General features: G+C 39.4%; 1 protein-coding gene across 2 annotated transcripts in view; it reads left to right on the plus strand.

The window, feature by feature from the left end:
* Positions 1-24,946, plus strand: part of CDK15 (cyclin dependent kinase 15) — a 96,398-nt gene that overhangs the window by 23,662 nt on the left and 47,790 nt on the right. For both annotated transcript variants that reach the window (XM_070770226.1, XM_070770232.1), the window contains exons 7-9: positions 1,714-1,837; positions 3,605-3,725; positions 19,148-19,241. In XM_070770226.1, the coding sequence (XP_070626327.1) occupies positions 1,714-1,837; positions 3,605-3,725; positions 19,148-19,241 (339 nt within the window). The remainder of the gene's footprint in view (positions 1-1,713; positions 1,838-3,604; positions 3,726-19,147; positions 19,242-24,946) is intronic.

Below are 24,946 nucleotides of genomic sequence, written 5' to 3' on the forward strand. Positions count from 1 at the left end.
TTCACGTGAGCACTGATGTCAAGGGAACAACAGCTGTGATCCAGGTGTCCAAGTCTTGAGTGAATGATGGAGAGTGGTAGGAGTTGTGTGGATGACAGTGAGAAGAGGGGTAGAGGGGTAGAGAAAGATGGCATGGAAATCCAAGGACAAGGGTTTTTACATGAGGGTGGATACACTGGAATCAAGTTGATGAACACCAGGGTCTGGTCTGAGAAAAGCAGGATCCTGGGCAGTTTGCCTCCCACGGCACAGCTGTGGCTGTGTGGGCTCCATACAGGTCCCATATCAACGTCCCCAAGCCATTTAAGAATGTTAAAATTTTCTTGAGGCTCCTACTTCAGATGTTTGCTGCTTCTATGAGTCTTCTCATCACAGTTCTTTCTCTTTCTGGTACTTCAAACATACACACTGTTATTCATTTTTACCATTCACTTTTTATTCACTTGTTACTCATTTTTACCATCACTCTACTGTCAAGGCATAAAGGTCCTATACCGACATGTAAACACATTCTTAAATGGTTTGGGGACCTTGATATGGGACCTGCATGGAGCTCACATGGCCACAACTGTGCCATGGGAGGCAAACTCTCCAGGATCCTGCTTTGCTCAGACCATGGTGCATATCAACCTGATTCCAATGTGTCCAAGTCTTTGTTAGGTCATTACAGGTTCTATAAAAGCATCTCTGAAGTTCCTAGTTTCCAAGATGTGATGGAAAAAGTGAATTTATCTGCACAACTTTGTGTCTTCTATTAGGTCCATGTCCCAGAAATGCTGGGGCTGGCTCTTTCTTTTCAAAACTGCCAGAACATGTTCTCAGTTGGCATAAGTCTTTGTAAACACTAACGTTGGTGTTTGCATTCTCAGTTGCCAGTTGCACTGGAAAATAGCAAAAGACACTTAGAATACTAAGCTTTCTTTTTTTTCCCTTAGGCTTCTATATTGGTGGGAATCTACTAATGTCTTTGGTTTCTGTGCCTTGTAATCACCAGCAATGTTTTAAAATTTGGATCCAGGATGTATTTTTCCTTTTGCTTCCCCCCACCTTTTTTTTTTTCTTCTCTCTACTATTTATTCCTTATTCTCTTTTGATTTTTTTCTTGGTCTGATTTATTTTGGTGCCTTTTCCCTCTGAATCTATACTGTATATTTCCCTTGTTTTCACTTTGAACTTAAGACTTAAAAAATATGTTTAAAAAGATAATGGTTCCTGTATTTCCTAACACCATCTAAGGATATACTTCCCAGTCTGGACTCCCTGTGTTCTGTTTTTAAAAGGGTTTTATATCAGAGAGCCTGGAAAACTTAAGCAGTTGTAAACCTTAGAATATCATTTCCAGGTCGACTTTGATCTTGTATGCCAAGTTCATTGGTGGGAAAAAAATTAAATCTTTCACATCTAAATCAATAACTAGTGTTCCAAAGGAAACTTCAAAGTTTCACTTTAGATTTTTAAGGAAGGGTAATTCCTTCAGTATCAAAGAAATGAGATGTCAGGAAAAACCAGAATCCTTTTGTTTAGGACATGGTCTACTTATTTGACTTTCCTTGTCCTTTTTCTTCCTGTTTGAATGTAAAATCTTCTTTTTTTTTTTTTGGTCTCTTAAGAGACACTTTTACTATATTCTTTCAGATGACTGGTTTTGATTTAGAGGAGAAATCAACACATAATGGCTCAAATCTGCTTAGATAAGGTGTTCATTCCTTCCAGCTTTTCATGTTTCAACTTTTGCGGGGCCTGGCATACATCCACCACCAACACGTTCTTCACAGGGACCTGAAACCTCAGAACTTACTCATCAGTCACCTGGGAGAGCTCAAACTGGCTGATTTTGGTAAGTCACCCCCTGAGTCTCTTTCTGGGCTATGAACAATGATGCTTTTGTGAGCAAGTGTTTAAAGCATCAATTAGGCCTGGACTTTGAAAAGTGGGGACCAGGGAACATGACATTTTTTGAAGATATCAAACAACCATACAGTAAGAGTGAGGCAAGACACTGAGAGAGACTGATCGCTTCTCAGGGTCCCATCAAGCCTCAGTGTAATCAGATCCTAAAATGTGAGCACCCCTATTACCTCACTGCTGTTTTTGATGCAGAGACTTTTGTAGAGTGAATGGTACTTCTTAGGTTTCCTTAAATCTGGGTGGATGTACAAATTCCATCAGACTAGATCAAAGCTATCCCAGGATGGCCAGATAAAGAGGTCACCCCCAGACTCTAGGCTGGACTCTTGCTGGAATGGAGGTTCCAGAACACCTATGTATCTATACAGGTGGGACTGTACGGTGTGTGTATGTGTGTGTGTTCAGTTGCTTAGTCCTGTCCAACTTTTTTGACCCTACGGACTGTACCCTGCCAAGCTTCTCTGTCCATGGAATTCTCCAGGCAAGAATACAGGAGTGGGTTGAATACAGAAGTGGGAGAATACAGAAATGGGAGTCTTCTGCATTGCATGCAGATTCTTTACCACTGAGCCACCAGGTACCTGAGGCTTTCATTCCCATCAGAGTGATGCAGATTTACCCTGAGTGTTTATCACTGTTTATAATTATACATATAGACATACATACATACTTATATGATGGTTTTGTCTCCTCCACTAGACTATAAGTGTTATGAGGGCAGCCTGGATCCATTTTTGCTTATCATTATATCCCTAGTGCCTGACACCATCACAGGTGCTCAGTAAATTTTTGTTGAAAAACTGGTTCCATATAAGCTGAGAAGACCCTCTTCTCTGTTTGGCAGATGTCAAATGACACTGCTATAACTGCAGTAAGCATGTAACAGACATTCGTTTATCAAATTCCCTATAAAAGTAAACTCATCTATTGAGATTTCATATGGCTATAGATCATGTGATTCTGTGAGATAAATAGCTAACTGACAAATGTACTGTTTTGCAGAGGAGTGCTTGAGAATGACTCATCTAAGTTCCTGCCAAACTAGCTAATGTGGATTAACAGTCCCTACCCTTTATCTACTAAACTGGGGATTCCTGAACTGCAGAAATGGAGGGTGGTCACATTAGTCATGAATTGATCTTCCCTTGCTGTTATAGAAACCTCCAATTACAGAGGTGTAAACATGCTTGGAGCTTAATTTTCTCTCGTGTAACAGCTGACCTAGGCAGTCAGAGCTCTGTGGAAGCCCCCAGATGTCTTGGCTCATGCTCCTTCTGACACGTGAGCCCCACCACCCCTAGGTGTTGCCCGCTGGCATATTTCAAGATGGCAGCCGCCTCCTCCTCACCACAGCCTGGAGGAAGGAGAAAAGGGACCAACATTTAACCCCTCCAGGAAGTTCACACGTCACTTTTATTCGTATCAAATAGGCAAAACTTTAGTTGCCTTGCAACACTTAGCTGCCAGGAAGGTCACATCTAGCTGCAAAGTAGGCTAAATTTAGAGAAATTAATGCGATGAAGAGGTACACAAGAATCAAGATAGTTGAGTAGTTCTATTAAAAGCACTGAAATTTGTGTATCATTTTAAAAATATTGTTTACTCTGCCAGCTGCACTCTCCTTGGCAGACTGTATCACTGTGCCTCTCAGGGAAGTCTCAGGACAACAAGTTCTGTGCTTTCCCCCTTCGCTCAGGTCTTGCTCGAGCCAAGTCCATTCCCAGCCAGACATATTCTTCAGAAGTTGTGACTCTCTGGTACCGCCCTCCTGATGCCTTGCTGGGAGCCACTGAGTATTCCTCTGAATTGGACATATGGTAAGAGCAAGTGCCAAGAAAATGTGAGTCATCCTAGCCATGAAGATTGCTTTATTAACCGTGTTACATTTTAGATAGTCATTCTAATGGCTTCCCAGGTGGCTCAGTGGTAAAGAATCCATCTGCCAATGCAGGAGATGTAGGAGACCCAAGTTCAATCCCTGGGCTGAGAAGATCCTCTGGAGAAGGAAATGGCAACCCACTCCAGTATTCTTGCCTGGAGAATCCCATGGACAGAGGAGCCTGCCAGGCTACAGTCCATGGAGTTGCAAAGAGTCAGACATGACTGAATGACTGAGTATGCACACACAAACATTCTAATGATGACAATCACATTTGTATACAGAAATATAAGGTACTTTCAATACATATCTCATTTGATTTTTACAGTAAGTTTTAACAGTTAAATAAGTTGAGGCTCATAGAGGTCTTGCCCAAGGCATCTTCTGGATTCTATCCTTTTTTGTCAATGCTCCTTCTTCTAGCTCTTCTCTTAATCCTTTGTCTTTTCCTTTGTCTCCAGGGAAACATACATATGCTCCCAAACCACAGATCTCACACACACACACACACACACACACACACCTGCTTGTCTACACATGGCCAAACACAGTTCAGAGCCTGATGGAAAAAAAACATAAATACCAAGATTCTGTAGACCTGATTTTCATGTCAGTTCTATTTCTAATCATTTCTTCTGGATTATGTTATCTTCAAAAAACCATGTACCCTCTCTGTGTTTATGTTTCTTTGTTTTTAAAATAAGGGCAATATACTCTTCCCATGAAGGTTAAGGGGGACTGTGGTGTGAATATAAGAAATCAGATAGATGTTGTCAAGTAGAAACACATTGTTGGGAGGCTCTGGGATTGAAGAGGTGCAGTGGTGAGTGTGGGATATCAGTCACTCAACATCCCAGACCTGTACTGTTATGTTGTCTGCTTCTGATTCCTGGAAATATCCCAGTCATTTGTGTGGTGAATTTACAGTCACAGCCAGCACCTCAAAGGTAACAGAGTATACGGACTTCTTTCAATTCTTTAGACGGTCTTATATACACTGAAGGCCCTGTTTAAAAACACTAAGAGGCGAAACTAAGCTTTTGAATTTCCCAAAGTCTTGAGAAAAGTTGAAGAAAATTTCCTGCAGTGTATCTGGAGTCGTTGATTTCCCGATACCCAGTACCATGTCTCAGAATATCACCTGCTAGTCAAAACCCCCCTGAAACTGTCAGTACTCACTGCTCCATGCTGTCACTTCAAAGGCTTTCAGCGGGCTCTGGTTTTCTCAGTTTTTAATGATCACTTCCTAGTTGTGCTTCACAGACAGTGAAACTTCTGCTCACCACTTTTAAACATTGCTTTATTACTGAGCATTTAAAACATTCAAAATACATAAACATATATATCAGTGATTCTTCACCAGGATCAATTTTACTTCCCAGAGACCTTGGCAATGTCTGAGACATTTATTGTCACACTTGGGTAGGGGCGGGGTGCTCCTGGCATCTAGTGGGTAAAGGCCGGGGGTGCTACTAAATATCTTACAGTGCACAGGGCAGCCCCCCGCAACAAAGATGTATCCAGCCCCAAATGTCAATAGCATCAAGATTGAGAAACCGGATGTAGATTGAAAAGCATAATGAAGCGAACTCCATGAACCCACTACCCAACAAAACAACCAGAGCATGGTCAGTATTGCCACATTGGACTTCCCTGGTGGTCGGTGGTTAGGACTTTGCTCTTCCAGTGCAGGAGGTATGGGTTCGACCTCTGCTCGGGGAGCTAGGATCCCACATGCTGCATGGCACAGCCAAAAAATATATTTCCACATTCGCTTGTGTCTTTTTTCCATCCACCAGAGCCTGCCCCTCCACCGGAGGGGCTCTACCCTGAATTTTTATTCTTGTTGTCCATCCCTCACCTTTTTTTAAATAATACTTTTACATTTTTATGTATTTTAAAAATATTATTTTACCTACTTTTGAGTTTTTATAAAAATTGTACTATATTGCTTTTAGTTTTCTGTGATTTGCTTTTTTTAAACTCTGTGTATTTATAGGATTTATCCACGTTGATCTAAGTTACACTTTATTTTCTGTTGATGAACATTTCAGTTATCTAACTTGATGTTTTTGGTTTTGCTATTTTGAATATACTTGGTACTTATATTTAAGGATTTCTCTAAGAGTACTTCAAAGTAGATTTGCTGTGTCATGGGGTATATGAATGTTCAACTTCATGAAACAGTGTCCAATTGTTTTCCAAGTGGTTGTAACAATTTATGCATCAGCAGTATATCATGGTCCCTTATCCACATCTGTACTAGCTTTATAAAATCAGATTTCTTAATTTTTGCTAATCTTGTGGGAAGAATGGTAGCATGCTGTGATCAAATGTGCATTTCCCTAATTACTAATGAGGTTGGAAGTCTTTTCATGGATTATTCGTGGGGTTTCTCCTATGAAATACCTCTGTGTGTCTTTCATTTATTTTCTTTTGGTCTCTATGTCTCTGACAGTCTCTCCCTTTCTTTCTTTATTGATTTATAGGAGTTCTTATACTCTGAATACTAATCTTTTATCAGTTATGTGTGTTGCAAGAAGTCTCCCCAGTTCCTGGCTTACATTTTCATCTTAATGTTGTCTTTTTAAGCAAGAGTGCTTTGTTTTAATATTACTGACCTTAGCAGTCTTTTCCTTTATGGTTAGTCTTTTTGTTCCTTATTTTAAAAATCCTTCTCTCCCTGAGACCAAAGTGATATTATCTAATACATTCTTTTAACTGTAGAATTTTTCCTTTCACTTCAAATCTTTAGTATATGGGAAATTGACTTTCTCTGTACTAACCAATTGTCTCACCTCAATTTCTTCAGTGATCTGCCTTGCCAAATATCTCATATATCAGGTTTCTAAAGATGCATAGGTCTGTTTCTGGGCTCTCTACTCTGACTGGGGTCAGTTTATCTGTCCCTGTACCAGTGTCCCACTGTATTAATTTCTGTAGCTTTCTAATAATACTTGATTTCTGCTAGGACGAGTCTCACCACCTACTTCATCTTCTTCCTCAGGAGTATCTTGGCTATTTTTCCCCTTTGGTTCTCCATATAAATTTTACTGAATGTAAAAACCCTAGTGGGATTTTCTTTAGAATTACATTGAAATTATAGAACATTTTGAGGATAGTTAACACCTTTATAATACTGTCTTCCAATTTTAAAACAGTATAGTTCTCTGTCTGTTTAGTTCATCTATAATACCTTTTAGTAAAGGTATTATAAGCTCTTACATATCTAAAGTAAATGTTCTTTTCTTGTAAGTTGATTTCTGTTGTTTATTGTTTCTTTTGGTTCTTGCATATGGTATCTTTTTTCCATGCGTATTTAGTTGATTTTGACAATGATATGCTAATTCTCCTTGGAATTTTATTTGTGGGATTTTTTTTTTTTTTTTTTGAGGGCTTGAATAAAGTGTAGTCTGTCAGAGAGGATTTGCATTTGATTCTGCTAGGTACATTTTTTTTAAATTATTATTGTATTTTACATAAGTGTGGGTCTCCTACTAAGATATTATTTCTTAATACCATTCCCTACTGAAAATAACTAGGCCTTTTTGGAGAAGTAGCCAGTACTGAGACTGGGGCAGAAAAAGTTTAAGATGAGCTAGGAACATCTTGTTAGGCCAGAATATTTTCTAATAAAGTGATCAAAAAATGATGGGAATATGTCAAAAGGATGTGGAAAGCAGCTTGAAGAGACTCCCACTGGCCAAAGCCAATACCTTCTGAGCATCCTAATAAATAGTGTGGACAATGTATTTTAACACTGAATAACATAAGAATATATGTCTATATGGAAGATAGACAGATAATAGATGGATAGATTGGATGGCATCACCGATTCAATGGACATGAACTTGGGCAAATTCCAGGAGATGGTGAGGAACAGGGAGGCCTGTCATACTGCAGTCCATGAGGTTGCAAAGAGTTGGACCCGGCTTAGCAACTGAGCAACAACAGATGGATGGATAGATGGGTGGATGGATGGACCCATAGATACATAGGAAGGGAAGCTCCTTCTTACAATATAATGCCAACTAATAACTGGGGAAGAAATGATAGAATTCAAAATATCACTATTTTGTAATATATATAGTAGTAATCAGTTCAAATGAGAATCATCAATCCTAAATTAGTGGGGAAGTTTTCATGAGAAATAAAATATTTATTTACATAGTCTCAAAGTACCTCTATACAAATTATTTATAACAAAAGAAAAAATAACAACTTTATATCAGAGGAACTTGGCAAACACCACCTTAACCAAGTGATTAGAGTCAGTATCATTAATAATGGGACTGACTACAGTCCATAGGGTCACAAAGAGTTGGACATGACTGAGCAACTGAGCATACTGACATCATTTGCCTCCTAACACGAATCAGAGGAGACAGTATCACAAATGTGGTTTTCCTGAAAAAAGAGCATAACCGGAGTCAAATCATGAAGCAGCATCAGATAAACTCATTTTGAGGAACATTCTATGACATAACTATACGGTACTCTTCACTTTATTTTTTAATACTTTTATTTATTTATTTGGTTGCACTGGGTCTTCATTGCTGCTCCTGGGCTTTCTCAGTTGCGGGGAGCAGGGGCTGCTCTTTAGCTGTGATGTGTGGAGGGCTTTGGTTGTGTCGTGTGGCAGGCTTCTCGTTGCGGTGGCTTCTCTTGTTGTCGAGCACGCGCTCTAGGGTATATGGCTCAGCAGTTGCAACTCTCGGGCTCTAGAGCACAGGCTCACTATGTGTGGCACACAGGCTGAGTTGCTCCACAGCATGTAGGAGCTTCCCAGACCAGGAATCAAACCTGTGTCTCCTACATTGGCAGATGGATTCTTTATCACTGAATTACCAAGGAAGCCCCTAGACTATACTCCTTCAAAGAGCTGTAGAGGAAGAAAAAAATTTCTTCTATTCTCTGAGGTTCAGTGGATGGGTCTGTGAAATAAGCTGACAAAAGACAGATGAACAGAAGAAAAGCATACATGTTTTATTTTATGTTAAAAGTTTTATGTGACATGGGGTAAGTGGCTTCATAAAAAGGAGAGAAAATCCCCAAAGAAACAGCTAGACTTGGAGGCTTTTATACCATTCTGACAAAAGATGATATACTCCTCTGTAAAGAGAAGTAACAAGACAAAGGAAAAGGGCTTCTGAAATCTTTAGGGTGATAACTGTGAGAAGGTAAATATGTGTATGGGGAACCCTAGTGGTGGATAAGGGTAACTTATCAACAACTGTTTACATACATTCTTCTTGGTGCCATCTCTGCATCTGGTGATAAGGTTTTTCTCCCCTCCAGGGCTGGGAAAGGGGTCATCTTCACAAGGGGATTTTATGTCCTCCTTATGGGCTTCCCTTGTGGCTCAGATGGTTAAGAATCTGCCTGCAATGCCAGAGACCCAGGTTTGATCCCTGGGCTTGGAATATCCCCTGGGAAAGGGAAAAGCAAACCATTGCAGTATTCTTGCCTGAAGAGTTCCATGGACAGAGGAGCCTGGTAGACTACAGTCCATTGTGTCGCAAAGAGTCAGACAGGACTGAGCACCTAACACTTTCACACTTTCAGACAGCCCAAGAGAAGCAAAATCTCATCCTGTGTCTGCTTTTTCTCAATTGCCTTCAGCTCATACTGATCCTTATACCAGAATGGCATATTTTGGGGGTGGTATTTTCTGTTCCTATATAGAGTCAATGTTTGAATAGACAAAAAAAAAAAAAAAAATTTAGGGAAATGTTCCAGATTAAAGAGACTAAAGAAGCATGTCTACTAAACATAATGCATGGTCCTAGATTGGATACTGGGGGAGAAGGAGCTAAAGAACCCTCCTGGGACAATCAGTGGAACTTAAACATGGACTGTAGATTAGATAGCGGTATTGAGATCAGTATTAACTTTCCTGATTTTGATAATTGCATTGTTGTTGTGTAAAAGAATGCTTTTGTTCTTAGAAGATACATGTGGAAGTATGTAAGGGTGAAGAACCATGGTATCTGCCACTTATTCTCTATTGCTTCAGAAAAAAATTAGATAATAGATAGATGGATGATAGAAAAAATGATAAAACCAAAAAGGCAAAGTGTTGGCAATTGGGAATCTGTTTGAAGTATATAAGACAATTCTTTCTACTGTTTTTGTAACTTTAATTTTGAAATTATTTCAAAATTAAAGGTTAGCAAAAAAAAAAAGTTGAAAAAAACCTGGTGTTTCACCAAAGAGAATGAAGTAGCACTGGCTTTGTTAGAAGCACTGGCCCAGTACATAGTCAATATTTTCAGTTATTTACTATGTGTTTGAGAAGGATGTGTATTCCCAAATTGTTGGGTACAGGACTTTACATATGTTCAAAATTTCAAGGTTGTTACTTGTGTTATTCACAATTTCTTTATATAATTTTTGTCTGTTTAAGCTATCAGGGGAAGATATATTGAAGTTTTTGATTTGTCATATTTCTATTCATTTTTCCTTTATTTACTTTGAAGCTATTTTCATCAAGTGAAAATAAATTTAAAACTGTTCATCATTCCCTCATGCACTTCAAATATGACTTTGGAATAATTTTCCTCTTTTGATACAAACCCTTTAAAGCTTTCTTTAGTGTTGGCCTGTTGGTGTCAAACTCCGCTTTTGTTTCTTAAGATAAACTCTCATTGTTAAAGGTATCCCATTGCTGGGGGTGTAATTCTAGATTGACATTATTTTCTCTCAGAACTTGGAGGATCTTTTCCCATTTTGTCTTCCAGTGCTGCTCCTGTGAAGATTGCTTTTAGCCTAATTGTAGGGAAGTTTGATTTTGGCCTTATTGTCTTTCTCTTTTACAGGTGATCTCCCATTTTCTCTGGATATGATAAAGAATTTTTTTTGCCTTCATTATTATGCAGTTTTCACTATAATGTGTCCAATGTGGACTTCTTTTTACTTACCCTGCTTGGTGTATATTGTGCTTCTTCTAATTATGAATTCATGTTTTCCATCAGCCATTTTCTTTTTAGTGTTGCCTCTATTCCAGTCTCTCTTTCTGGAACTCCAATGAAAGATTATCTTTCTATCATCCTTGGCTCTTATCCTCTCTTTCATATTTTCAGTCCCTTTAACTCTCTGTGCTACTTTTGGGTAATTTCTTCATCTACCCATCCTTTAAACCCCTCTTAAACTATGTATCCCTTAGTTTTTACTGAATATACTAAAGTGTATGTTATTCCACTGATAAGTGTTTCATTAATTTAATCATGAATAACGATGTGATGCTCACAGAATAAAAACTCAGTCATAAGTTAAAATTATTGTCATTACTGTTATTAATTTGATGATTGTTGTTTGTCCAGTAAAACTCAAAAAGTAATGTATAAATAGAATAATCATTATCTTTCAGTATTTACTATAATGGTTTACTCTACATAACTGTTAGATATTAAGTGTTTACATTGGGAGGAGAAGGCAATGGCACCCCACTCCAGGACTCTTGCCTGGAAAAATCCCATGGACAGAGGAGCCTGGTAGGCTGAAGTCCATGGGGTCGCTAAGAGTCGGACACGACTGAACAACTTCACTTTGACTTTTCACTTTCATGCATTGGAGAAGGAAATGGCAACCCACTCCAGTGTTTTTGCCTAGAGAATCCCAGGGACAGGGGAGCCTGGTGGGCTGCCATCTATGGGGTCGCACAGAGTCGGACACAACTGAAGCGACTTAGCAGCAGCAGCAGCAACATTAGGAATCCTCTTCTATTTTTTTTCTTTTCAGGGTGAGGAAAATGAGCAAGGAAAAGATTTCCAGTTACAATGGAAGAAAAGGCCATGCAACCCCATAGGGTACAAACTGAACGCTTTTGTAAGGAAGCAGGTGACAGTGGTTGAGCATTAGAGCCTTTGTCCTAATGAAACTAATTTAACAAGAGCCTCTCATTCACAGTAAACCCTGGGAGCAACAGAGTCCTTGGCCCAAAGCAAACACTTAAAATATGGAAAATACACCAGTAAGACACATTGGTTATTCCCAGCACTTACAACCAACATCCTCTAATCTCCCATCATCTTTTCCTCTCTTTCTGATACTTTTTCAGACCTAAAAAGATTTCATTAGCAACTTCAGTGGGAAAAAAAAAACACACCTCAATGCTTTAGGATGATTACACTTTTTGCTTTTAATTTTTGTATTGTGTTAAAATATATATAACAAAAATTACCATTTTAACTATTTTCAAATGTACAGTTCAGTGGCATCAAGTCCCACCACCTCCACCATCCACATCTCCAGAACTTTTCATCATCCCAGTATGACTCTTTGTACCCATTAAACAATCACTTCTTTTTGCTCCCTCCTCTCAGTCCCTGACAACCACTATCGTACTTCCTCTCCCTGTGAACTTGACCACTCTAGTACCTCATATAAATGCAATCATACAGTATTTGTCCCTCCATGTCTGGCTTTTTTCACTTAGCATAATATTTTCAAGGTTCATTCATATTATGCTAAACTGGGTTTTAAACAAGAATTTCCTTTGATAGTCAACTCCTCTATTCAAAACTAACTGCAGGCAGATGCTGGATTTAGAACTACAGAAAGTTATCAGTGCCTGAGGGATTCTTTATGGTCAAATCTCCTGCTGCAAACTTCCAAATATAAAGAGTGGCCCAGGGAAAAGCAAATAGAAATATCATGTCACTGCCATATATCAGGCTGCTCTGAATTAACTTCAATAGTGAAAAGTGAAATATTGACTCACTTCTCCCAACAATGTTCTTGTAGACTCCTTGCATCTCCCCAAACCTAAAACTCCTGAGATGGTTTATTTCTCCAGAGATTGCCTGAAGAATTTGAGGAATCTTTTTCTCTCTTATGGGAAGAATTTGCTCATGCTCAGAATAGAGAAAAGACCAGGAAGAAAGCCAGAAAAAGCAGAAAACATGTTAGCTGTTTCTTCTAACGTGACTGAAGAACCACAGTTGGAGCAATAAAATGACCCAGTGCATCTCTCCCTTCTGGAAGGATTCACTGTTTGATGTCACCAGCTCTTTTTTCCCCTGCGTGTGAAGTTTCCCTTCATCTACATGGGCTGCCCCAAGGGTATCTCCACAGAGCAGAAATCCTCTGAGAAGCCTAAAGATATGTAGGGTAATAAGAGCCACAGGAATGAAGATTTAAGAACAAAACAGAGGAATAAAAAGAAATAGGAGCTGGCTCCCTATCTGGACATGAATGTTCAGAATACTTAAAATGTTTGCTTTAAGACTAGTCTGGGGTGGACAAAATAGATGATAGCCACACAACTTGCTTAAGAAACAAATAAAAACAATGAAAGTCACACAACTTGTTCACAAAGCAAATAAAAAAAAAAAAACAGTTCTGAGGAATAAATGGAAAAAATAAGAAAGTGAGTTGTACATTTTTTAAAAAACAGTACTTACCTGAAAAAAATCTTTCCTTCTTCAAACTTAAGGTGCACAGACTTATTTTCTTTCCAGTGCACTGATATTTATGATACAAATAGTCCAGCTTCTGAAATACAATTGATTTAGGAATTTTGTTTGTCTTGTAAGTATTCTAAGTGCATAAGTGCATTGCACATGCACACACACACACACACACACTCACACACACACACATATATTTTATTAGTCTGCCAGGCTCCTCTGTCCATGGAATTCTCCAGGCAAGAATACCAGAGTGGGTAGCCATTCCCTTCTCCAAGGGATCTTCCCCACCCAGGGATCAAACCTGGGTCTCCTCATTGTAGGCAGATTCTTTACCAATTGAGCCCCCAGGGAAGCCCTTATAAAAAACCTTAGACTCTAGATTGGTAGGTGAGGAAGGTTTAATCTGTCCCTAAGTGAAACTTAAAAAGAAAGACTCAAGAAAATGTCTATATGGCACCAACCGCACAAATGCAGATATAAATGGAATTTCAACCAATATTAGCATTTTATTCTTTTATGCAAACATCTCGTGTTATTTTGTAGTACTTACACAGAAGCCTTAAAGTCCAGCTTTCTCCAGTATATTTTACATAATTGTGCCCACTGTCCTAGTGGTGTAGAAGATAAAGGACACTAAGAAATTGTGTATGAAAAGGACTTCCTTTTTGGTTCCTCTCAGCCACCATTATAAAAGGACATAAAAAGGCAACAAGCTCTTTCTTAGCCATGAAAGCCTTTTGAGGGGAGGGAAGGCTCAGTAAACTAGCGATGACTATGGTTTAACCTTGTTTAGAACACCCTCAAGCCTTCTGGTAATTTGTGAGCTCCTGGGGTTTCTGGAGCTATTGTGATACTGGATGGAGAGTTGGTTCAAATCTTCAAAAGCCAGTACATTTTCATTTCAATTTTGTGTCAGTTAATAAATAATCACTTGTGTTTTATACCCACAGATACATAAATATATATTTGTGTGTGTTTTTCTTTTTCACTTCAAATTGAAATGGCTTGAGACCTTTCAAGAACGCAGAGAAAGCATGAGGGGAAGTGGGTGGAGACCATTTGATGGTATTCACCATCTCAGTTTTTCAGCTGGCTTGTCTCACAGTTGACATTGCTAGCAACCAGGATGTTTTTAAACCATTTGACAGTTTGCTATTACTTTCATTATTCTCCATGTATTGTTTAATTTACACCTTTTATATCTGTTGCTTTAAAGACAAGAAGTAAAAAGAATATGAATATTTAAAAGCAAGCCAGTAAGGAGTCTTAAAATGATAATAAAGAAATAGAGGAAAACAACAGAATAGGAAAGACTAGAGATCTCTTCAAGGAAATTAGAGATACCAAGGGAACATTTCATGCAGAGATGGGCTCAATAAATGACAGAAATGGTATGGACCTAACAGAAGCAGAAGATATTAAGAAGAGGTGGCAAGAATACACAGAAGAACTATACAAAAAAAGATCTTCACGACCCAGATAATCACGATGGTGTGATCACTCACCTAGAGCCAGACATCCTGGAATGTGAAGTCAAGTGGGCTTTAGGAAGCATCACTATGAACAAAGCTAGTGGAGGTGAGGGAATTCCAGTTGAGCTATTTCAAATCCTAAAAGATGATGCTGTGAAAGTGCTGCACTCAATATGCCAGCAAATTGGGAAAACTCAGCAGTGGCCACAGGACTGGAAAAGGTCAGTTTTCATTCCAATCCGAAAGAAAGGCAATGCCAAAGAATGCTCAAACTACCGCACAATTGCACTCGTCTCACATGCTAGTAAAGTAATGCTCAAAATTCTCCAAGCTAGGCTTCAGCAATATGTAAACTGTGAACTTCCAGATATTCAAGCTGGTTTTAGAAAAGGCAGAGGAACCAGAGATCAAATTGCCAACATCTGTTGGATCATCAAGAAAGCAAAAGAGTTCCAGAAAAACATCTATTTCTGCTTTATTGACTATGCCATAGCCTTTGACTTGTGGATCACAACAAACTGTGGAAAATTCTGAAAGAGATGGGAATACCAGACCACATGACCTGCCTCTTGTAGGTCAGGAAGCAACAGTTAGAACTGGACATGAAACAACAGACTGGTTCCAAATAGAAAAAGGAGTTTGTCAAGGCTGTACATTGTCACCCTGCTTATTTAACTTATATGCAGAGTACATCTTGAGCAACGCTGGGCTGGAAGAAGCACAAGCTGGAATCAAGTTTGCCAGGAGAAATATCAATAACCTCAGATATGCAGATGACACCACTCTTATGGCAGAAAGTGAAGAAGAACTAAAGAGCCTCTTGATGAAAGTGAAAAAGTTGGCTTAAAGCTCAACATTCAGAAAACTAAGATCATGGCATCCGGTCCCATCACTTCATGGGAAATAGATGGGCAAACAGTGGAAACAGTGTCAGACTTTATTTTTCTGGGCTCCAAAATCACTGCAGATGGTGATTTCAGCCATTAAATTAAAAGACGCTTACTCCTTGGAAGGAAAGTTATGACCAACCTAGATAGCATATTCAAAAGCAGAGACATTACTTTGCCGACAAAGGTCCGTCTAGTCAAGGCTATGGTTTTTCCAGTGGTCATGTATGGATGTGAGAGTTGGACTGTGAAGAAAGCTGAGTGCCAAAGAATTGATGCTTTTGAACTGTGGTGTTGGAGAAGACTCTTGAGAGTCCCTTGGACTGCAAGGAGATCCAACCAGTCCATCTTAAAGGAGATCAGTCCTGGGTGTTCTTTGGAAGGACTGATGTTGTAGCTGAAGCTCCAGTACTTTGGCCACCTGATGCAAAGAGCTGACTCATTTGAAAAGACCCTGATGTTGGGAAAGATTGAAGGCAGGAGGAAAAGGGGACAACAGAGCTTGAGATGGTTAGATGGCATCACTGACTCAATGGACATGAGTTTGGGTAAACTCCGAGAGTTGGTGATGGACAGGGAGGCCTGGCGTGCTGTGGTTCATGGGGTTGCAAAGAGTCGGACACGACTGAGTGACTGAACTGAACTGAACTGAATTCTAAAAATTCACCTCAAGATACTATTCACCAGATTTTTAAGAGACATTCATCTCATCAAAATTCTGTTTTCCTTTTTTTGGCCATGTAGAACAGCTTGCAGGATCTTAGTCCTTTACCAGGGATAGAACCCGGGCCCTGACAGCAGAAAGGTGGAGTCTTAGCCACTGGACCACCAGGGAACTCCCAAAATGCTTGTATCACACATCAGGATGTCTCTTGTACATGAGAAATCAGTAAAACACATACAGTGGACATTTTATCCAATTAGTTTTTTTAGCAACTGGGGATAAAGACAACCTGTTGTTTGAGGGAAAGGATAAAAACCTACAAAACTCAGTCTGATACCTCTTATTTATGTGTACACAAAATTCTGAGAATAAGTTAATTGACTATTTTACATGCAAACCGAATATTAAGTCATGAAAATTGTCTCTTGAAATGGTAAGATATGTTTAAATGTGCATACTTTTAAAAATATATATATTCTCTCCCCAAACTAGACATAACATAAAAATTATTCTTAAGCTTATTTATCAAGAAATCTTATTTCTGCTACACAAAATAAATTAAATAGCATGTGTCTATAGTCAGATGGAAAAGTGGAAATGTATCATGAAAAAGTATTAGGCACTCAGTTGTGTCCAATTCTTTGAGACCCCATGGACTATATAGGGTTCTCTGTGCATAGACTTCTCCAGGCAAGAATATTGGAGTGGGTAACTATTCCCTTCTTTAAGGAATCTTCCTGAGCCAGAGATCAAACCTGGGTGTCTTGAGTTGAAGGCAGATTCTTTACTATATTAATTTGAATAATATTAAAAACCATTTAAAATTAATTTCATAATAAACCTTTAATAATATGATGATAATCAGTTCTGAATATTCATTGGATGGACTGATGCTGAAGCTGAAACTCCAATACTTTGGCCACCTGGTGCGAAGATCTGACTCACTAGAAAAGATCCTGATGCTGGGAAAAATTGAAGACAGGAGGAGAAGGGGACGACAGAGGATGAGATGGTTAGATGGCATCACCGATTCAATGAACATGAGTTTGAGTAAGCTCCGGGAGTTGGTGATGGCCAGGGAAGCCTGGCGTGCTGCAGTCCATGGGGTCACAAAGAGTCGGACATGACTGAGCTACTGAACTGAACTGAACTGAACTGAATATGACGATCTATACTAAAATGTTTTACTTAAATTTTCTTCTTTATCATGCCACAGCAAAACATCAAGATGATTAAGGAAGTTTGCAAAATTATGTGTTATGGTGAAAGAGATTTGGAGTCAAAAATCAGAAAGTATTAGACCATGGGAATAATCTCTGTAATCAATTATTTGAAGTAAGTGAAAGTTGCTCAGTCATGTCCGATTTGTGACCCCATGGACTATACCATGGAATTCTCCAGACCAGAATACTGTAGTGGGTAGCCTTTCCCTTCTCCAGGGGATCTTCCCAACCCAGGGATCGAACCCAGGTCTCATTGGGTTCTGCATTGCAGGCAGATTGTTTACCAGCTGAGCCACAAGGGAAGCCCCTTGAAGCATTCTCAAAAAAGTTTTGTGAGAGTAAAAATGTGTGTTACCAGCAAAATCTTACTTCTTACTGTTCCTTAGGAATTACCCTCCAGTTTGACTAAGCAGGAAAGACAATTTATTTTAAGATGCATGCGCCTGAGTGCTAAGTCGCTTCAGTCATGTCTGACTCTTTGCGACTCTATGGACTGTAGCCCGCCAGGCTCATCTGTCCATGAGATTCTCTAGGCAAGAGTACTGGAGTGGGTTGGCATGCCCTCTCCAGGAGATCTTGCCAACCCAGGGATCAAACCCACGACTCCTGTGTCTCCTTCATTGGCAGATGGGTTCTTTACCACTAGTACCACCTGGGAAGTCCTTTAAAATGTGCATTCTCTGTTTAAATCAGGATGCATTTCAGTCAGTAACATCTTAGAATAGCCATCAACCATGCTGCAGTTGTGACTATAGTTACCCTTGTATGTGTGTGGACATCAAACATGTCAGCATCAAAACTTGCTGAATGGGAGTCAGTGACTTTGAAGACAGGAGAGCTTTATTTCTTTCTTTATTTTTTAACTCTTAGGAAACCAAATGGTTGTGGAGAATAAGTGAATCAGACATATTTAGCAATATTTTTTAAGCTGGAATCAAAAGTGTAACTTGTAATTGCAAGGTCAGCCTAGGAGCCCAGCACCAATAACTCTTAGTTCTTTTATTTTAAGAAATAAGGATTATTTTAAGAAATGCTGTATCATCAAACTCCTGGACAATACCATCAAAAGACGATATCATGGATATAAACACAGACATTAAACAGTCTTTGTCAAATGCTGAATGTGAGAAAGTTTGATGAGTACCTGAATCAATTTCTTTCATTTAATATTTTTCATTGTACAAGTATGATAGTTGATGAAATAATCTGTCTGATTAAATGTGTAACAGCCCTTTCAATGAGTATAAAAGAAACATTCTGATCATGTCATAGTTTAACTTGTGGGGTTTTTTTTTTTTTTTTTGGTTTTTTTTTTTTTTTTGGTTTCTTAAAAGTACATACAATAATGATGCTTCTTACAATGATAGCACCTTAGATTCAGTGAAAGAGGGTATTCAGTTTGGAGACTCAGTATTTTCTTCCTCTCTCATAAAATAGATAGTTAATGAGCTTGAATGAACTAAAATGTTTGCTATCTATACTGTGATCCTAAATGCCCAATGCGTTCCATTTTAACAAAAAGCTGCAAGCTGTTCTTATCTTTGTTTAACATAGGGACTTTTTTTGCCAAGACTTTTCATAGTGCATGGCCCATATTTAATTATCCTTAAAATATTTCTTAAGGGATGAAATGCTAGTAGTTCGGTTTTGCATGTATGGTTTCCTTGAAAGTATCGGGTTGACTCTTATTTCCTTTGTTAGGGGTGCAGGCTGCATCTTTATTGAAATGTTCCAGGGTCAACCCTTGTTTCCTGGGGTTTCCAACATCCTTGAACAGCTGGAGAAGATCTGGGAGGTAAGAGAAGAATTCCTCTTAGGAAGAAAAAATATATGCATATAAAACTTTGAACCAAATTTGCGTTAGAAACAAATGAAGCAGTCCATCTGCTTTGAGACATTAAGCCATATTTTGAGGTTGTGGAAACTGTGGTGTTTGCCAGGGGCTTAAGCACCTAGGGAATGAGTGGTTAGGAAGCCCCCCTTTGTCCCATAGATGCCCTTGAATCCTCCTGCTCCTGATGACTATTATCTTAACATCCAAGGGCAATTTCTGCCATTACTAACCTTCCCTGCAACCCCCAGGTCTAATTCTACCACATATTTGGCCATGGATCTTTGTCAATTGAAGATAAAACACTACATTTTCACAGAGCCCTGATAAAACAAAATGTTAGCTTCCCATGTTAGTGTGAGAGAAATATACTACTTATGCTCCAAAACTAGATTTCTAAGGTGACAGGATGCTTATGTATGTGTGTTTCCACTTCTTTATTCATTTTTTATCCCTCCCTCATTTGCACTATTGGGGCTTCCCTGGTGGCTCAGTGGTAAAGAATCTGCCTGCAATGCAGGAGACTTGGATTCGATCCCTGGGTTGGGAAGATCCCCTTACGGCTGACATGGCAACCCACTCCAGAGTGTATTCTTGCCTGGAGAATCCCATAGACAGAGGAGCCTAGCTATAGTCCGTAGATAGGGCTGCAAAGAGTCAGACACAACTGAAGCAACTTAGCACGCACATGCACGCAGTTGCACATTATGTACTTCATTTTTATGTCCCTTGTAGCTTATATTTTTGGATTTCCCTGGTGGTTCAGTGGTAAAGAATTTGCTTGCCAATGCAGGAGATGACAGTTTGATCCCTGGGTCAGAAAGATCCCCTGGAGAAGAAAATGGCAATCCACTCTAGTATTCTTGTCTGGGAAATCCCAAGGATAGAAGATCCTGGCAGGCTACCATCCATGGGGTCACAAAAGACTTGGACATGACTTAGCGACTAAACAGCAATAGTGATAGTCATTTATATATGGCTCTCTTTTTCTGATGATTTTTAAATTGTGGTTAAAGATATATATAGCATAAAATTTACCATTCTAACCATTTTTAAGAGTACAGTTCATAACATTAAATACATTCACCTTGCTGTGCAACCATCACCACCATCCATTTCCAAAACTTTTCATCATCCCCAACAGCAGCTCTGTATCCATTCAACCAGCCCCCCATTTTCCTGCCCCTAGCCACTGGTAACCTCTCATCTACATTCTGTCTGCATGAAATTGCCCATTCTAGGTTTTCATATAAGTGGAATCATACAGTGTTTGTCCTTTGTGTCTGGCTTATTTCACTTAGCATAATGTTTTCAAGATCCATCCATATTGTAGCATGTATCAAGTACTTTAAACTGGGGTGGGTAGGGTATTCCTTGTATCCTGGATTCGGATTCCTTTAAGTTTGCTTGTTTCAAGCAAGCATCTAGAGCATTCTTGCTAACAGCCTCCCAATCAGGTATCTGGGGAAATAATGCAAAGTGGGATTTTTGTGTGCAGGTGAGGAAACTTATCTTTTCTCAAACTCTTCGTGATTTTGACTTAATGTCATCAAACATTTTGCCTTGCAGGAATAATATAAAATTTCATTTTTGAATTATGTTTCCACTGCAGAGTCCTTCATTTATTAAAAATTTTAAAAAGCTGGGGATTTCCCTGGTGGTCCAGTGGCTAAGACCCTGTGCTTCCAACGCAGGGAGCCCAGGTTTGATCCCTGTTCAGGGAATTAGATATCACATGCCACAACAAAAGATCCATTGTGCTGCAACTGAGACCTGGCACAGCCAAATAAAAATAAATAAATAAATATTTGTAAAAGCCCATGTAAAAAACACTTATATCATTTTTTTAAGTTGAATTTTACAACATGAAGGTGAAGATAATCCTCAGGAAACTTTTAGGAAAAGGGAAGAGTTAGTTGCTAGTGTCTGGAGGGAAAATGACTCACATTTATGAAGATATTCTGTGCAAACCAGTCTAGTGCCACAGATTCATGACCCAGAAAACACAGTGTGTTGTGAACACTAAAATAGAATGTCCTTTGTGAAATTCAGATGTTTTATAGAGATTAATCACTGCCATTAAGCTTTCTTTTGGAAACACGGAGGATATAATGGAGGAACACAGGACAAATTGGGAAACATTCACACACTAAAAAAAATTTCAAGCCAAAAGATTTTTCTTCCTCAAAATTTCCCCGCAAGCACTGTTTATAATAGCCAAGTCATGGAAGCAACCTAGATGTCCATCAGCAGGTGAATGGATAAGACAGCTGTGGTACATATACACAATGGAGTATTACTCAGCCATTAAAAAGAATACATTTGAATCAGTTCTAATGAGGTGGATGAAACTGGAGCCTATTATACAGAGTGAAGTAAGCCAGAAAGAAAAACACCAATACAGTATACTAATGCATATATATGGAATTTAGAAAGATGGTAACAATAACCCTGTATACAAGACAGCAAAAGAGGCACTGATGTATAGAACAGTTTTTTGGACTCTGTGGGAGAGGGAGATGGTGGGATGATTTGGGAGAATGGCACTGAAACATGTATAATATCATATATGAAACGAGTCGCCAGTCCAGGATCGATGCACGATACTGGATGCTTGGTGCACTGGGATGACCCAGAGGGATGGTACGGGAAGGGAAGAGGGAGGAGGGTTCAGGATGGGGAACACGTGTATACCTGTGGCGGATTCAGGTTGATATATGGCAAGACCAATACAATATTGTAAAGTTAAAAAATAAAATAAAGAAAAAAAAGAAGTTAAAAAAAAATTTTCCCTGCAAGACTGATAAATGCTACTGATGAATGCTACCTTCAAAAATTATTACTGGATTCCATAACATCATCTAAGCTGGAGGTTCAGTTCAGTTCAGTTCAGTTGCTCAGGCGTGTCCGACCCTTTGCAACCCATGAATCGCAGCACACCAGGCCTCCCTGTCCATCACCAATTCCTGGAGTTCACCCAAACTCATGTGCCTCGAGTCGGTGATGCCGTCTGGCCATCTCATCCTCTGTCGTCCCCTTCTCCTCTTGTCCCCAATCCCTCCCAGCATCAGAGTCTTTTCCAATGAGTCAACTCTTCACATGAGGTGGCCAAAGTACTGGAGTTTCAGCTTTAGCATCATTCCTTCCAAAGAAATCCCAGGGCTGATCTCCTTCAGAATGGACTGGTTGGATCTCCTTGCAGTCCAAGGGACTCTCAAGAGTCTTCTCCAACACCACAGTTCAAAAGCATCAATTCTTCGGTGCTCAGCCTTCTTCATACTCCAACTCTCACATCCATAATGACCACAGGAAAAAGCATAGCCTTGACTAGACGAACCTTTGTTGGCAAAGTAACATCTCTGTTTTTGAATATGCTATCTAGATTGGTCATAACTTTCCTTCCAAGGAGTAAGCGTCTTTTAATTTCATGGCTGCAGTCACCATCTGTAGTGATTTTGAAGCCCAGAAAAATAAAGTCTGACACGGTTTCCACTGTTTCCCCATCTATTTCCCATGAAGTGTTGGGACCGGATGCCATGATCTTTGTTTTCTGAATGTTGAGCTTTAAGCCAACTTTTTCAGTCTCCTCTTTCACTTTCATCAAGAGGCTTTTGAGTTCCTCTTCACTTTCTGCCATAAAGGGGGGCATCATCTGCATATCTGAGGTTATTGATATTTCTCCCGGCAATCTTGATTCCAGCTTGTGTTTCTTCCAGTCCAGTGTTTCTCATGATGTACTCTGCATATAAGTTAAATAAGCAGGGTGACAATGTACAGCCTTGACGTACTCCTTTTCCTATTTGGAACCAGTCTGTTGTTCCATGTCCGGTTCTAACTGTTGCTTCCCGACCCGCATACAAATTTCTCAAGAGGCAGATCAGGTGTTCTGATATTCCCATCTCTTTCAGAATTTTCCACAGTTTATTGTGATGCACACAGTCAAAGGCTTTGGCATAGTCAATAAAGCAGAAATAGATGTTTTTCTGGAACTCTCTTGCTTTTTGGAGCCCAAAAAAATAAAGTCTGACACTGTTTCCACTGTTTCCCCAACTATTTCCCATGAAGTGATGGGGCCAGATGCCATGATCTTAGTTTTCTGAATGTTGAGCTTTAAGCCAACTTTTTCACTCTCCTCTTTCACTTTCATCAAGAGGCTTTTGAGTTCCTCTTCACTTTCTGCCATAAGGGGGGGCGTCATCTGCATATCTGAGGTTATTGATATTTCTCCTGGCAATCTTGATTCCAGCTTGTGTTTCTTCCAGCCCAGCGTTTCTCAGGATGTACTCTGCATAGAAGTTAAATAAGCAGGGTGACAATGTACAGCCTTGACGTACTCCTTTTCCTGTTTGGAACCAGTCTGTTGTTCCATGTCCAGTTCTAACTGTTGCTTCCTGACCTGCATAAAGGTTTCTCAAGAGGCAGGTCAGGTGGTCTGGTATTCCCATCTCTTTCAGAATTTTCCACAGTTTGTCATGATCCTCACAGTCAAAGGCTTGGCACAGTCAATAAAGCAGAAATAGATATTTTTCTGAAACTCTCTTGCTTTTTCCATGATCCATTGGATGTTGGCAATTTGATCTCTGATTCCTCTGCCTTTTCTAAAACCAGCTTGAACATCTGGAAGTTCACAGTTCACGTCTTGCTGAAGCCTGGCTTAGAGAATTTTGAGCATTACTTTACTAGCGTGTGAGATGAGTGCAATTGTGTGGTAGATTGAGCATTCTTTGGCATTGCCTTTCTTTCGGATTGGAATGAAAACTGACCTTTTCCAGTCCTGTGGCCACTGCTGAGTTTTCCAAATTTGCTGGCATATTGAGTGCAGCACTTTCACAGCATCATCTTTTAGGATTTGAAATAGCTCAACTGGAATTCCCTCACCTCCACTAGCTTTGTTCGTAGTGATGCTTTTCCAGGATGTCTGGCTCTAGGTGAGTGATCACACTATCATGATTATCTTGGTCGTGAAGATCTTTTTTGTACAGTTCTGTGTATTCTTGCCACTTTTTCTTAATATCTTCTGCTTCTGTTAGGTCCATACCATTTCTGTCCTTTATCAAGCCCATCTCTGCATGAAATGTTCCCTTGGTATCTCTAATTTTCTTGAAGAGATCTCTAGTCTTTCCCATTCTGTTGTTTTCCTCTATTTCTTTGCATTGATTGCTGAGGAAAGCTGTCTTATCTCTCCTTGCTATTCTTTGGAATTCTGCATTCAGATGTTTATATCTTTCCTTTTCTCCTTTGCTTTTCTCTTGTCTTCTTTTCACAGCTATTTGTAAGGCCTCCCCAGACAGCCATTTTGCTTTTTTGCATTTCTTTTCCATGGGGATGGTCTTGATCCCTGTCTCCTGTACAATGTCATGAACCTCCATCCATGGTTCATCAGGCACTGTCTCTATCAGATCTAGTCCCTTAGATCTATTTCTCACTTCCACTGAATAATCATAAGGAATTTGATTTAGGGCATACCTGAATGGTCTAGTGGTTTTCCCTACTTTCTTCAATTTAAGTCTGAATTTGGCAATAAGTATCTGATCCACAGTCAGTTCCCGGTCTTATTTTTGCTGACTGTATAGAGCTTCTCCATCTTTGGCTGCAAAGAATATAATCAATCTGATTTTGGTGTTGACCATCTGGTGATGTCCATATGTAGAGTCTTCTCTTGTGTTGTT

The sequence above is a fragment of the Bos indicus genome, chromosome 2 (assembly GCF_029378745.1).
Source record: "Bos indicus isolate NIAB-ARS_2022 breed Sahiwal x Tharparkar chromosome 2, NIAB-ARS_B.indTharparkar_mat_pri_1.0, whole genome shotgun sequence".
Lineage (NCBI taxonomy): Eukaryota > Metazoa > Chordata > Mammalia > Artiodactyla > Bovidae > Bos > Bos indicus.